Here is a 12,984-nt window from a genome sequence, read left to right as displayed (position 1 = left end):
ATTAATTTTATTAAAATTTAGAAAATTTATAATATTTTTCTTAAAAATATTTAAGAGTTAAAATTAATAAAATAATTATGTAAATTAATATATTTTTTAAAATTGTGAAATAATATAATTATATAAATAATTACATAAATTAATATATTTTTTAAAATTAATTAATAAATTTTTGTATAATACACAGATCAAATACTAATTTTACTAAATTTTAAGTTTGCAATTGGTTTGGACTAAAGTCACTGCTGCCATGTTTAAGAACAAATTTATTTATTTTGTCTGAGATAAATGTTTCAGCAACAAATTCAAACCTGATAAATTGATTGTTTGCCGCTTTCTATAAATTCAAACTTCAATGTATGCCGCAGTCTAGGTACGCCAACTGACCCTTCTATCCATCTCCTTTTTCCCTTTTCTTCGTCTTCTTCTTCTTCTTCTCATCTGTTTCGGAGAACAGCAGACGACGGTAAATACCGCCGACAATTTCTGGGTTTGCATCAGGTAGGCGAGTCGTAACGGACTGGGGCCCTTTGTGTGATTTCGGACTCACGACATGGTCAATATAGGATCGGCTGCCTTAATTTTCTGATATTTGCTGATACGATACATTTCTGCCGATATTTAAATTTCTTGTTGTCTGCAGCTTGATACACATGGAGAAGATGGGTCCTTTAGTAGGATCAAGATATTCTGATTTCACCAAGTCTTTCAAGCTTGCAATTCGCTCCCTTCTTACTTCCTGCTCCAAAGAGGTATGCATTTATAAAATGAATTATTACTTCTTGGGTTCACTAGCTGATTATTATTATTATTATTTCTTTGTGATCTCATGCGATATTTGTTGGTAGAATGAGTTGGTTTTCTTTTTCCTAGGGTTCAATTAGTTATCAGGGAATTTGAGATTGAGGGGTATTTTAGTTTAACGTTAATTTTGTTTATGATACCGCAAAATTCAGATCCAATTCCATTTCAAATGCACACATATATAATTTTTATTGGTAATAAGAGTACTTGAAGATTGAATAGTGGGTTATTGTTGTGATATGGTGAAACATTAAGCATGGACTTCTGTTTCCTACGCGCTTCAAGGACTGTATATGTAGAAATAACTTCTATTTTTTGCTTCAAACATGAAGGAGTTTATCAAAGCATTTTCAAATTTCAGCAGTGCAGAGCAGGAAAGTCTCCACCGGCTATTTGTCCAGGTATTTGCTACCGTCTTTGATCGTGGTTTGGGCATAAAAAAAAATTCAGATTTTATATATGTTGGAAGTTGCTAATTTTTTCAGTATAAAAATTGCTGCTTTTTTATCAGAAGTACCTCTGAGGTATATAGGTTTCTTGAATATTGGCAACAGGATTGTTGATAAGTTTTTGTGCATATGATGCACAGAAGGTACTGAAAAAAATGAAAATTAAAAAAAAAATCTGGTTTACCTTAATATGATGCGAAGATTTCAAGAACCTAAAATTTACCTCATTCTCATTGCAAAAAAAAAAAAAAAAAAAAAAAAAAAAAAAAAAAAAAAAAAAAAAAAAAAAAAAAAAAAAAAAAAGAAGAAGCTGTCTGGTAAATTTGCTGTATAGGTCAATCATTTGTTGTCCTCAACATAGACTCGTTTGGAAATCAAGTGGATAAACTCTTTACTTCCAAAAATGAGCATGATGTGAATACAAAAAGAGAAGGCAGGGAGTTCTTTACTCATCAGCATATGTCTGTGTAGCATGTCTTCTTTTTACAATTTAAACTTGTATGTGTTTTTAATAATCAAACAGGAAAACTCATATATGTTTGCAAACATTCAGCTTGTAATTCCTTTGAAATTTAGACTAAAGCTCTGCACTGTGATACAAAATTTTCAGGTTATCACTTCTTTGCATAAAATGATAGAGGTATGCATCTCTTCTCACTATTTGCTTAAAATTAAAATAATTCTTGCTCATCTTTTGTGCTAAAGGGCTGAGGTACACCTTATATTGTTCATTGTTATAAATGCTTATTCAATGCATTGGATTTGACATGGAACTCTGTATAATGCTTTCTATTTTTCAAACTGCATCAGTGTAATTGCTTTCCATGTCTGTACTGGTGTTTTCCTGTTATAGTTTATTTTGCAATAAAAATGGCAGTTTACTATTTATTCAAACAATAATTTGTCAGTAGCGTATATTTAACCAAGTACTCGTGTAAACAACTTATTATCATTTCGATCTCATCAGCATCACTCATAGGTTTGAACTGCATAGCACGATCTACAGAAGCATAATTGCTAGATTTTTATGTAACTGAAAATTGATGAATAAGCATTACAAGCATGGATATGTAGACTCAAGTAATATAAACCTTAAAAACATTGGATTCGGAAGACTATGGAGTTGGACTTAAAAAGCTATATATTGATTTTTCTTTTTAGATCAACAGGGACTAAAAAGTAAATGAAAAATTTCAAAGAAAAACTCTTATATCCCATGGACATCCAACTTCCCTGTTTGATTGGAGATAGAAATATATAAAATACTGTGAATCTTGAAGCCGTATAATACTGAAACAACACTAAGTTAATGAAATAAACATGGTTGTAAGATTCTCAATGGTGCCCCAAATGACCCTACATAAAATCTAAATCATACTTCCAAGTTCCTTAAGTATAATTTTATTTATTTATTTATTTTAATTTTGTGTTGATTGCTTTTGAAAATTTGGATTTTCCTGATACCTGACAATTCTGCTCATGAATATATAACTACAATGTGATAGAGTTCCTCCTGCAGTGTTCAGTAACATTAATGCTTATATTTTCTTTGGAAGTCGTTGAATCTCTTCTTCTTCATCAGCATCTTCTGATTCTTCTTTTTATTCTTCCTTTTTCTGCATTTTCAAGTTTGAATGTTGTCTTGTTTGCCTATTGCAGGATGAGTTTGAGTCGTTAAGCCTTGAAACACTGGTATATATTTTGTTCTTATATTGCTCTTGCTTTTTGGTTAAATGTGTTTATTTTGATTTGTGAGCGTTTCACCCAAGGCCTTGCAACTAGAGTCTTAAATATTGTCCATTATGTATTTAATCATGCAATACATAATGGAATACTAACCCACCTACACCTCCAGAGATTCAAATATTGCAAAGAAATGGTATTATATCCGGCATAATGGCTATATTGACCATTACATCCTGTTTTAGTAATTCTGAAATGACCAACACAGCCTGGCAGAGAAGGAGAAAGAGAAGAAAGAAGAAGAAGGAAAGGGAGAAGGATAGAGGCATTGCCATGTGAATTTCCAGATTTCTAGAAGATGAGGAGGAGGAGGAGAAGAAGAAGAACAAGAACAGTTGTGGCTGTACCCAGCATGATTCTAGACTTCCAAGAGAAAGAAAGGGCTGTGTGTTTTTGTAAAACACCAACTGACTTCTCTCTTTTTTCGTTTCATCCTTTTTATCTTTAATGTCTAAATTGTTTTCAAAAATCGATTCAGGGCTTGAATTTCCTTTAAATTTGTATTTGAATTGTTTCATTTAGTTTATATATAAGTACAAGTTAAAGTTTTTAACACAAACTATTCATAAATTTTATTTCTTTTGATTTCAACCATTCCTTTTTGCATCTTTGTTTAAATAACTTTTATAATAATTTTTTTTTTTGCATTTTTTTCATATAAATTATCAGTTATACAAGATTGTAAGATATTCAGTTAAGTTCTTCATTTACTGTTGATTTGGGTCATTTGGCTATTTTTGTAAAACAATTTCCAGAAGTTGGTGGCAAATTGTTAGTATGATACCTCTGCTCCATTTCCTATTCTATTTTTAAACTTGCTTTCAACTCCAGTAGTTGGTATAAATTTTTCTCCACTAGTGAGAGAGTATCAAAATAATTTTAAGTTAATGACGTTTTGGCACGGGCTTGATTGATTTCTGTTTTCGCTTTTTTGATAGGTGTTGACTTCATTATCTTTTCTGGTGTACATTCACCATATATCAAAATATTTTGCACACTTCCTAATCCAAACCCAAGTTCTCTACCATGTACCATCAAGGTTAACTAACTCCACTTTTGGCAAGCATCTGCTGTGTATTTCCAGATTCAACCGCCACAACAGAACACCAGCTTCTTTTTTAATAGAAAATAGGAATTCTTTAGGAGTGAGAAGAATTCCTTACCTTCCAACCTATCCAACCAAAGATTGGGAATTGGCATTGCCCTCAATCCCTGGTGCATTTTCTGCCCCACTTGTTACTTCTTTTTCCTCTTATCAGTCATCACAGAAGGGATTTGGGCTCAGAAATCCTCAAAAAGTGTCACCCCAGTCCCCAAAGCAGATTACCTGATTCCTTCCATGATGCTATTCATCCCATTCTTCAGGTCCTGAATATCCTTGGTAGCCTTCCTCAACTCTCCTTGGAGAATCTTCACATGTTCTTCCAGTTTTGCTAACTTCACAGCCTCATTACTCACTATCACAGATATGGATTCTGGGCACAATTGCTACTCTGATGTAGTAGCAATCAAGCAATGCCCACTCCTGGAACCTGGCTGTGTGCCGAAGTTTGAGCCTAACAGTTCAAGTTTTAGAAAAATAGAGAAGAAAGCAAGAAGAAAATAGGAGAATAGAGGATAGGAAGAAGGTATGAGAGAGAGAACAAAGAGAAATTGAGCAGGAAAGTGATTAAAATCTTGTTATTTTCTTGGATGCCCGTTGTTACGGCTCACAGTTGTTATTTATACAACTTCTCTCTACCTGCATAACTATTCCTACCGCAATAAATACCTTTTTATTTTTCTAACTCACCCATCCAACTTATCTCAGCTATGTAACACTTATAATACTACCTTATACAACTGTAACTCTTCCCCTTATTTAACATTTGTCAGTAGTTAATAGTTATTTTTCTTCTTAAACCTTGCCCTCCTATATGTGACAGTGACCTCGAAGGTACACACCACCTCCCCATTTTCTCAATGTAAGTACTTAAACGGGTGTTCTTTCCGGGCTATACCATCTGCTTCCTTGCAGGTAATAGGATAAGCCGAGGTCTCTTTGAAACTTTGAGCAGATGACTTTCTACTTTCTAGACTGCATGTGAACTGCCATACAGTTGCAGGTTTAGGATTTCGGATCTAAATGAGATGTAGACATTATTACTTAACACTTTTTCCTGTGAGAAACGAGGAAAATGGTGAAAATTTTCATTTTAATAGAACTTGCTAGGGAAAATTTCAAAAAATGAGAGGTCTTTTCCTTCCTAATCTGAAACGTGAACAAGTTTCATCATTGATAGGAGAGAAGCAATTGAATTTTCTTTAAACAGTTTAGAACCTTTGGCTGTGAGGAAGGTCTTTGTGCACAAGGCCTAAGCTACTATATGAAAAATCTCCTATATTGTTATTGAATCTAAATTAATGGCTTTCTCAACTGATCTATGTAACCAAACTAAAGAATTTTGAAAAAAATTAGAGAATTCTTATATTTCACTCTTAATCTTTACAATTGGTCTATATAACTATTTATACACAAGGAATTATATCTAAACAGGAAGCAAATAATCAAATAATAATTACAGAGATAATTAAGGATCCTAATCAAATCAAATCATATTTCTAGAATCAGCTAGGATCGGCAAATAAGTCAACACTCCCCCTCAAGTTGGTACAAAGATGTTGCACATGCCCAACTTGCAAATCAAATTATGGTAGATCTTGTTATTGAGCCCTTTAGTAAATACATCTGCAAGTTACCCAGTAGAAGTCACATGAACTAAGCTCAAGACATCGTTTGTTAATTTTTCTTTAATGATGTGTTAATCAATTTCAATGTGCTTCGTCCGGTCATATTGGATTGGATTTTGTGCTATACTTATAGCAGCTTTATTGTCACAATACAAAGTTGTCTCTCTCAAGCAACCTCAACTCCTCTAATAACTTTTGTAACCATAAGAGTTCACACACACTTTGGGCCATTGCTCTGTATTCTGCTTCAGCACTTGACCGAGCAACAACACTTTGTTTTTTGTTTCTCCAGGTGATAAGATTCCCTCCCACAACTGTGCAGTAGCCAGAGGTGGATCTCCTGTTATCGAGAGATCCTGTCCAATTTGCATCTGTAAAAGCTTTAAAATGCAAAGTACAGCCTACATATGAGTCTCGCAAGGGTCATGCATGAATTGGCTAACTAAGCTAACAGCATAAGTTATATTAGGTCGAGTGTGTGAGAGATAAACCAACCTTCCTACCAATCTCTGGTATCTTCCAATATCCACGGACTCACCAGCTCCTGCATCCAGCTTGTGATTACTTTCAATGGGGGATTCTACTAGTTTACACCCCATCATACCAGTTTCTTCCAAAAGATTCAGAATGTACTTTCTTCCAAAAGATTCAGAATGTACTTTCTTCCAAAAGATTCAGAATGTACTTTCTTTGGGAGATGAAAATTCTTTTTTCTGATTTAGCCACCGCGATACCTAAGAAATATTGCAGTTTTCCTAGATCTTTGATTTCAAATTCCTGAGCCAACAACTTCTTTAGTTGAGCTATTTCTTCTTTGTCATTGCCTGTCACCACTATATCAACATAAACAATAAGAAGGGTGATCTTACCCTTGTGATGTTTGATAAATAGAGTGTGATCAGCATTGCTTTGTTGGTAGCCAAAAAACATCATGGTTCTGCTAAACCTGTCCAATCAAGCTCTGGAAGATTGTTTTAGCTCATACAAAGCCTTTTTTAACCTGCACACCTTTCCTTGTGTCTTTTCATCAGCGAACCCAGGAGGAATTTCCATGAACACTCCTTCCTCTAAATCTCCATAGAGGAAAGCATTCTTCACATCAAACTGTTGCAAGTCCCAGTCCAAGTTGGCTGCGCAGGATAACAGAATTCTGATTGAGTTCATTTTTGCAACTGGGGCAAATGTCTCTTGGTAATCCACTCCATAGGTTTAGGTGAATCCTTTAGCAACCAATCTGGCCTTAAACCGTTCAATTGTGCCATCAGGTTTGTGTTTCACTCTGAACACCCATTTACAGCCAACGAGTTTCTTTCCATAAGTGTTTGATATTCCTTGTTTTAAGTTTTTTGGACTTAGTTTCTAGTTCCCTTCCTGTCTTCCTTTTGGTGCTCTCTTGCATATTTTCCTTTCATGTTGCATCCCAAGGAGCAGGTGAATGGATGTTTAGGATGAAGATCTGATGCTAGGACCTTTGCATACAGGTTCCTGCTATCACTCCAGAAAAGTAGATGTAAAAATGATTTACTGATTTCTGCTTGCAAAGGTTTATACTAAGGCTATTTAGACATGTACCTCTTTTCATTTTCTAAGACTTGAATCATTACAGGTCTTGGAACTGAAAATTGACTGATAAATACAGAACAAAAATGTTGACTTCAGAAAAACTAATTTCTTTGTCTGTAAGATTCCGGAGAAATCTTGTGGACTGCATTTTGTAACTTAACTGGTAAACTAAAATTAATCATGATCCAGAAAACTCTTATTGGTCAAGCTTCCAAGTTTTTTTCTGCCCTAAAAATAAGATAATTATCCAAATTTGAAGGTTATTAACTATGTTCTTCCCCAACATATTATAATCCTGCATGACTTTTTCAGATTTTCCTCTCATATCAAGTGACTTAATTGTTACAGGTGGGAACAACTCTTGATACTGTGGACCAACTTGTGGAAGAACAATCTCTGGATCCTCTATTTTCGAATAAGTAGGCATCAATTACTTTCTCAGTGACATATAAATATATAGTGGTGAATTCTTAAAATTTTTATGAGATATCTCTAGTTGAATAACTTGAATTCATATATGATCATTTCTTAGCATATGTGATGATTCAATAAAATCATTATGCATATTAGATATAGCATGCTGATCAAATCTGTGATCAGTCATATTTGTTAATTGAAACTATCTCGTTTGTGCAATTTAATAGTGTAGAAGGAGAGTGGATTGGCTCTAGCAAGGTTTTAAACTGTTAAATTGTTGATGCTTTTGCTTATAAATGAGGGTTGCTCTCCCTCTTTCTTCCCCATTCCTCTTTCTTTTGAAACGATGGATTTCTATTTGGAATCTAGAGTCTTTTTGTTACATTTTCATCACCCTTATTTTAATAGTAAATTTGCTAGAATTCTTGTGCTCTATCTTCATGTAATCTTCAAACTCTGAATCTGAAATTGGATTAACCATTTCAGATTAACCTGAAAATTACTTTTGTTTACAGTGAATTTTTTCTCTATATTGTCTGACTTATCATCTAGTAAATCTTGAATAATGAATTTTTATCCTTGTACTATGAAAATCAAGAAAGAGGAAGGTGCTGCTCCCTAGTACTTGCCACATGGCAATTCACTATCTTGGCTAAAATTATTATATCAAGTTTCTATACTTATCAAAATTAACTAATTAGTCTTTTTAAAAAAATGTCTTTGTATTTTGGAAAATAAAACTCTTTATTTCTTTTAGAATTATGTTCAAGAAAATATCAATCAACTTATTTTACTCTTGGTCTTGATCAGAGAAACTAAATAGGATGAACATTTAAAATTATAAGGACTAAAGAGTATGGATGATTAAATTATTGGGACTAATTAGTGTAAATATTCAAGAATAAAACAATGACTAACGTGTATTTTGATAAAAGGACTAAAGTGTTTAATTTTACAAAATGTAGTAATATTTTATTTGAGTTTTTAAAAAAATGACTAAATAGTTAATTTTGACAAACTAATAGTGACTTGATAGTAATTTATCCAATTGTACGAAGAAAATAGAAAGTGCAGGCGTCATTATAGAAAGCATAATAAGGGTTTTTTTGGATTGCTAAAATCAACATTTTATCTTGATTTGTCTTTTTGAGTTTCTCCTTAACATTATAATAAATTTGGTGTAGTTTTCATTTGCATGTGTTCCTTGTTTGTAGGACCAATGTAATGGATGTTGCATGCAATTTGTCAATTGCAAAGAAAAATGAGATTCAGTGCTTGACGAGCATTTTGGAAAGGGTGAGTGCAACTTGCTATTAATATCTCATTGTTTAGAAGTATGTCTAAATATGAACGAGAACACGTTGTTAGCAAACATCTTTGGGAACTTACTAGTTAAACCATATATTTTCAATAATTTCTATCACTTGCACACTTTTATAAGTTATTGTTGTGGTTGGGTTAGCAAGTTTACATTTTTTTTATTCATTAAAGAGAGTTATACCCCTTTAATTTTAGTATTTAGAAATTTGTATTAAAATCCACTTTTGAGCTTAGGCCCCCATGTTAACATTGATGAGATCATTACCCATGCAAGCCCACATCTTGGATGGTCATGTGCTGCTAGGCTTTGAGGTTTCAACATGCTTTATTGGCCTTAAGCATTTGGTCACCATGTCTAGACCAATATTTGCAAAAAGACATTAGGGAAGAAGAATATTAACTTTTGCACTTGAGGGAGGGAGGTGGACAAAGCCCCCAACCGCTTCTTTTTCCTTTCCATGGATTCTATAACTTATAGTTGTTAAACTTTGAACTCAACCGAACCTAATCTTATTTATTGTTAAGTTACAAATTTTGCCACTAGTTTAATTGGGTTATGGTCAATAGAAATGTCTGGGTTTATTTCTCATCTCTTGCAACTTAACTTTTTTCAACCTTTTGTACTAATTTTTTGGTTGGCCTATGATGAATATATTCCTAAACCATTTTAATTTACCTTTGCTCATAATTACTTAGCATAATTATATAGATATACGTCTCTAGTTAATTAGCATAATTATGGGATATATTTTCTCATTAATACTTAAAATTTAGTCCTCCAATCAGTTACTTCAAAAGAAAATATGGATTAGAATATGATGTTTTAAAAGAAAAAAAAAAAAAAGGAAAGAAGTCTTTGCATATTATTTTCAAGAGGCAATGCCTCGCCTCGCGTATCGAGCCAGAGGAGGAAACATGCCTTTTGCAAGAGGCCTTGCCTAATCCAAGCACGGTGATTTAATAATAACATTGTGAGAAAGGTGTCCCTTCAGGTGTATTTGAGAAGGAAAAAGCATGTAGTTTGGCTATTTCCAATGAACCTTGGAAGTTGGAAGTAACAAGATGTCTATTTGCTAGTCACAGTGTGTGTGCATTGAATGCAAGATCTTTTAAAGGTAATTAGGTTGATGCAATGTTATTAAAGGTGTGAGACGAGGCCAAGTCCTTACCTAGCTCGAGGCATGAGGCGAGACGAGGCCAAGTCCTTACCTGGCTTGAGGCATGAGGCGAGACGAGGCTAGGTCCTTACTTGGTTCGAGACATGAGGCTAGACGAGACATCTCCTTTTGAAAATAATATGTAGGGCTTTTTTTTTTTCTTTTTAAACACCAAACTATTCATACTTCTTTTGAAGCAGCTGATCAAAGGAATAAATTTTATTTGCTAATTTGAGGATATATTCCTATAATTATGCGTATATATATATGTGTGTGTGTCGATGTATCTATTCTAACGAATTAGGAAACAAATAATTTAGTAGCTACATAGTTGACTTCCAATATTGAATATACATTCTTATAATTATGCTATATTAATTAATAAGGAAGTAATACAATATATATATATATATATACACATATGTATGCATACATCATATATGTACAAGTATGGGGCCTTACTTCAAAAAGGTTCTTGCCTCTCGCTTGAGGCTATAGGGTACCCCTTCGCCTTACTGTCGCCTCTCACCTTAACAACTCTGCTTTCTCATTATGGGTATCATTTTGATTAAGAGAAATACCCATTATGTTTTCTTTTTTAATAAATTTTAGTTGGAAAATTAAAAAGTCCATGAGATATGTCCAAATATGGTCCTGTGTTTCTGTCCTAACGTTATGGTCCTTGTATAAAGCATTGCACATTTTTCTCCCTATGTTACTAAACCTATTCTTGTTTCTGTTAAGTCTATGCCATGGAAGCCCAAAAAGAAAAAACAAGACATCTTTCCTTTAATTAAGGAAAAATGTTATCATGTGATTGTCGTTTACTATTTGCACCTTCCACTTAAAAGGCATTTAATGCAGGAGTAAAGTGTTTGTTTGAAAGTGGAAGAAAAAAATAAAGGTCAATCATCAATTTTGTGCAGCAGGATGATTTAATAATAGCTTGATGTTCTTTGCTTGTAAGTAAACTCACTTGGCATTATCCTGCTTAGACACTGGTTGCCACCGTATTAGTTCTTCTGGTTAACATTAAACCTTATTTTACTGTTAAGAGTTGTCTGTGAACTGAGATTTCCATCTTTGTTTAATAGGCTGAAGAACAGAATAGCCTCATTCAAGCTCGTCTTGAACAACTCAAGAAAAGGAGGCAAAATCCCACTGGTACAGCAGATGTTGACAAGGTGTGATACTTCTTTCACCTTGTATCCTAATTACTAAATGCATGAACAAGGAAGCCAGATCCATATAGTTGAAATGCTCATTTGCTTTTACCTTTTTCCTTCTATTATTTTTTATTTCTCTTTTAGAAGAGATGGCTTTCATTTGACTAAAATAAAAGCATAATGTTGCAATGGAGAGGTTAATGTTCTAGTGGCTACAATATTGCTGGGAATTTCATACCCAAAGAAAAATGTTTTAAACGAGAGGTCGAAAGCTCTCATATGTTTGATGCTTGTTTTTTACTGGCTCAAATGATGTGCATCTAACTTCTACAAGTGGAATTATGCAGTTGAGAAGTGGAACTTTGAATTACTGGACATCCAGAGATGGGCTCTAAGGAATGAAACTGGTGGATGAAATATATTATTTAACTTTGTAAGCAGAAATATATATCAGACTTTGCAAGCAAATGTATATTTTAAGAGAAACCAAATGTAAATTGTGATTTAAGCATGTCTACAATCTGTTGTATGCCTATGTAGGTTTTTGTTCTACTGTTTAGTGTGGCAACCAAAATGAAATGTACACGAAATTGTTAAAAGTATCCTTCTTCCTTCACTGTAGGCATATTTACTATACCCAGACCAAAACAGCCGGTCGTACCGATGAAACGGATCCCAAGTTGGTCTGGGTTTATAATTGAAATAGATAAGGTGATGAACTAGTGTGACTTAGTTCTTGCCATGGGTTGGCTTTGATTTGAAATTGGGGATTTGATTTTTTTTTTGTATCAAACCAAAATTGATTTGATTTAAAAGTGTTCAAAACGGTTTTAGTTTTTTACGGTTTCGATTTGATCTTAAAGTAGTTATGATTTTTATTTTTTGTGGTTTTGGTTTTGATTTAAGTCAAATTCTAAACAGTTAAATCTAATTTCAATTTGATTTGGTTCAAAAATTTTAAATTCAAATTTATATAAAATTCAAATGATAAATAAATAAATATATTAAATTTTATTAATTAAATTATGTATTTTCTACATAATTTAATAAATAAATAAATAATAAATAAATAAAATAATATTACATTTAAACAGAAATAGCATACAAGTTATTTGTATTTTTCTCTTATAAAAAATCTTCTGAGCACAATTGATACTTCAATTTTCATATCAGACTCGTACATATTCAAAAAATTGTACCTTACCTAATTTACTATTTTGGGTGCATTGAATTCAATATCAATAGAATTATAATAGTCTAATAATAAATTAGAAATTTTATCTATTTTAATTTTATAATATATTTAGATGGAAGGAAAATAAGGGAGAAAGGAAAATTTAGAAGAAAAATAAAAATATTTTCTCCCTTATTGTGTTTGGATTGGAGGAAAATAGGGGAAGAAGGAAAATAACAAATTAAAATGAAGATAGCTATATTTTTATTCTTAAAATTATTTATTTTAACTGTAAATACAAAGAGTAAAATAATTATTTTATAACAAAAAAAAAAAAAGTGAATATACATTATCAAAACCAATACGAATAAAAAAAATAAAAGTGAATATTCTTCTAAAATAATTTTAATTAATTGTGCAATATTTGTGTAGTGTTTTTATTAAAAACTCTAAAATATTTT

At 32.6% G+C, this 12,984-nt stretch overlaps 1 protein-coding gene across 5 annotated transcripts; it reads left to right on the top strand.

Moving 5' to 3' along the window:
- The first annotated feature begins 211 nt into the window (after positions 1 to 211).
- Positions 212 to 11,965, top strand: LOC110623994. Of its 5 annotated transcripts, none has more exons than XM_021769031.2 (9): positions 212 to 373; positions 644 to 752; positions 1,137 to 1,205; positions 1,864 to 1,893; positions 2,913 to 2,945; positions 7,638 to 7,708; positions 8,921 to 9,002; positions 11,278 to 11,367; positions 11,697 to 11,965. In XM_021769031.2, the coding sequence occupies exons 1-9, from the start codon at positions 360 to 362 to the stop codon at positions 11,742 to 11,744; spliced, it is 546 nt and encodes a 181-aa protein (XP_021624723.1). In that variant the 5' UTR covers positions 212 to 359; the 3' UTR covers positions 11,745 to 11,965. The 5 variants fall into 5 exon arrangements, with proteins under 5 accessions (XP_021624723.1, XP_021624725.1, XP_043817136.1 ...); XM_043961200.1 differs by having other exon boundaries at positions 360 to 501; XM_021769032.2 differs by lacking the exon at positions 212 to 373 and adding an exon at positions 388 to 556.
- The last annotated feature ends 1,019 nt before the right edge of the window (positions 11,966 to 12,984 follow it).

The sequence above is a fragment of the Manihot esculenta genome, chromosome 10 (assembly GCF_001659605.2).
Source record: "Manihot esculenta cultivar AM560-2 chromosome 10, M.esculenta_v8, whole genome shotgun sequence".
Taxonomy (NCBI): domain Eukaryota; kingdom Viridiplantae; phylum Streptophyta; class Magnoliopsida; order Malpighiales; family Euphorbiaceae; genus Manihot; species Manihot esculenta.
This window is presented reverse-complemented; position numbering and strand designations above follow the sequence as displayed.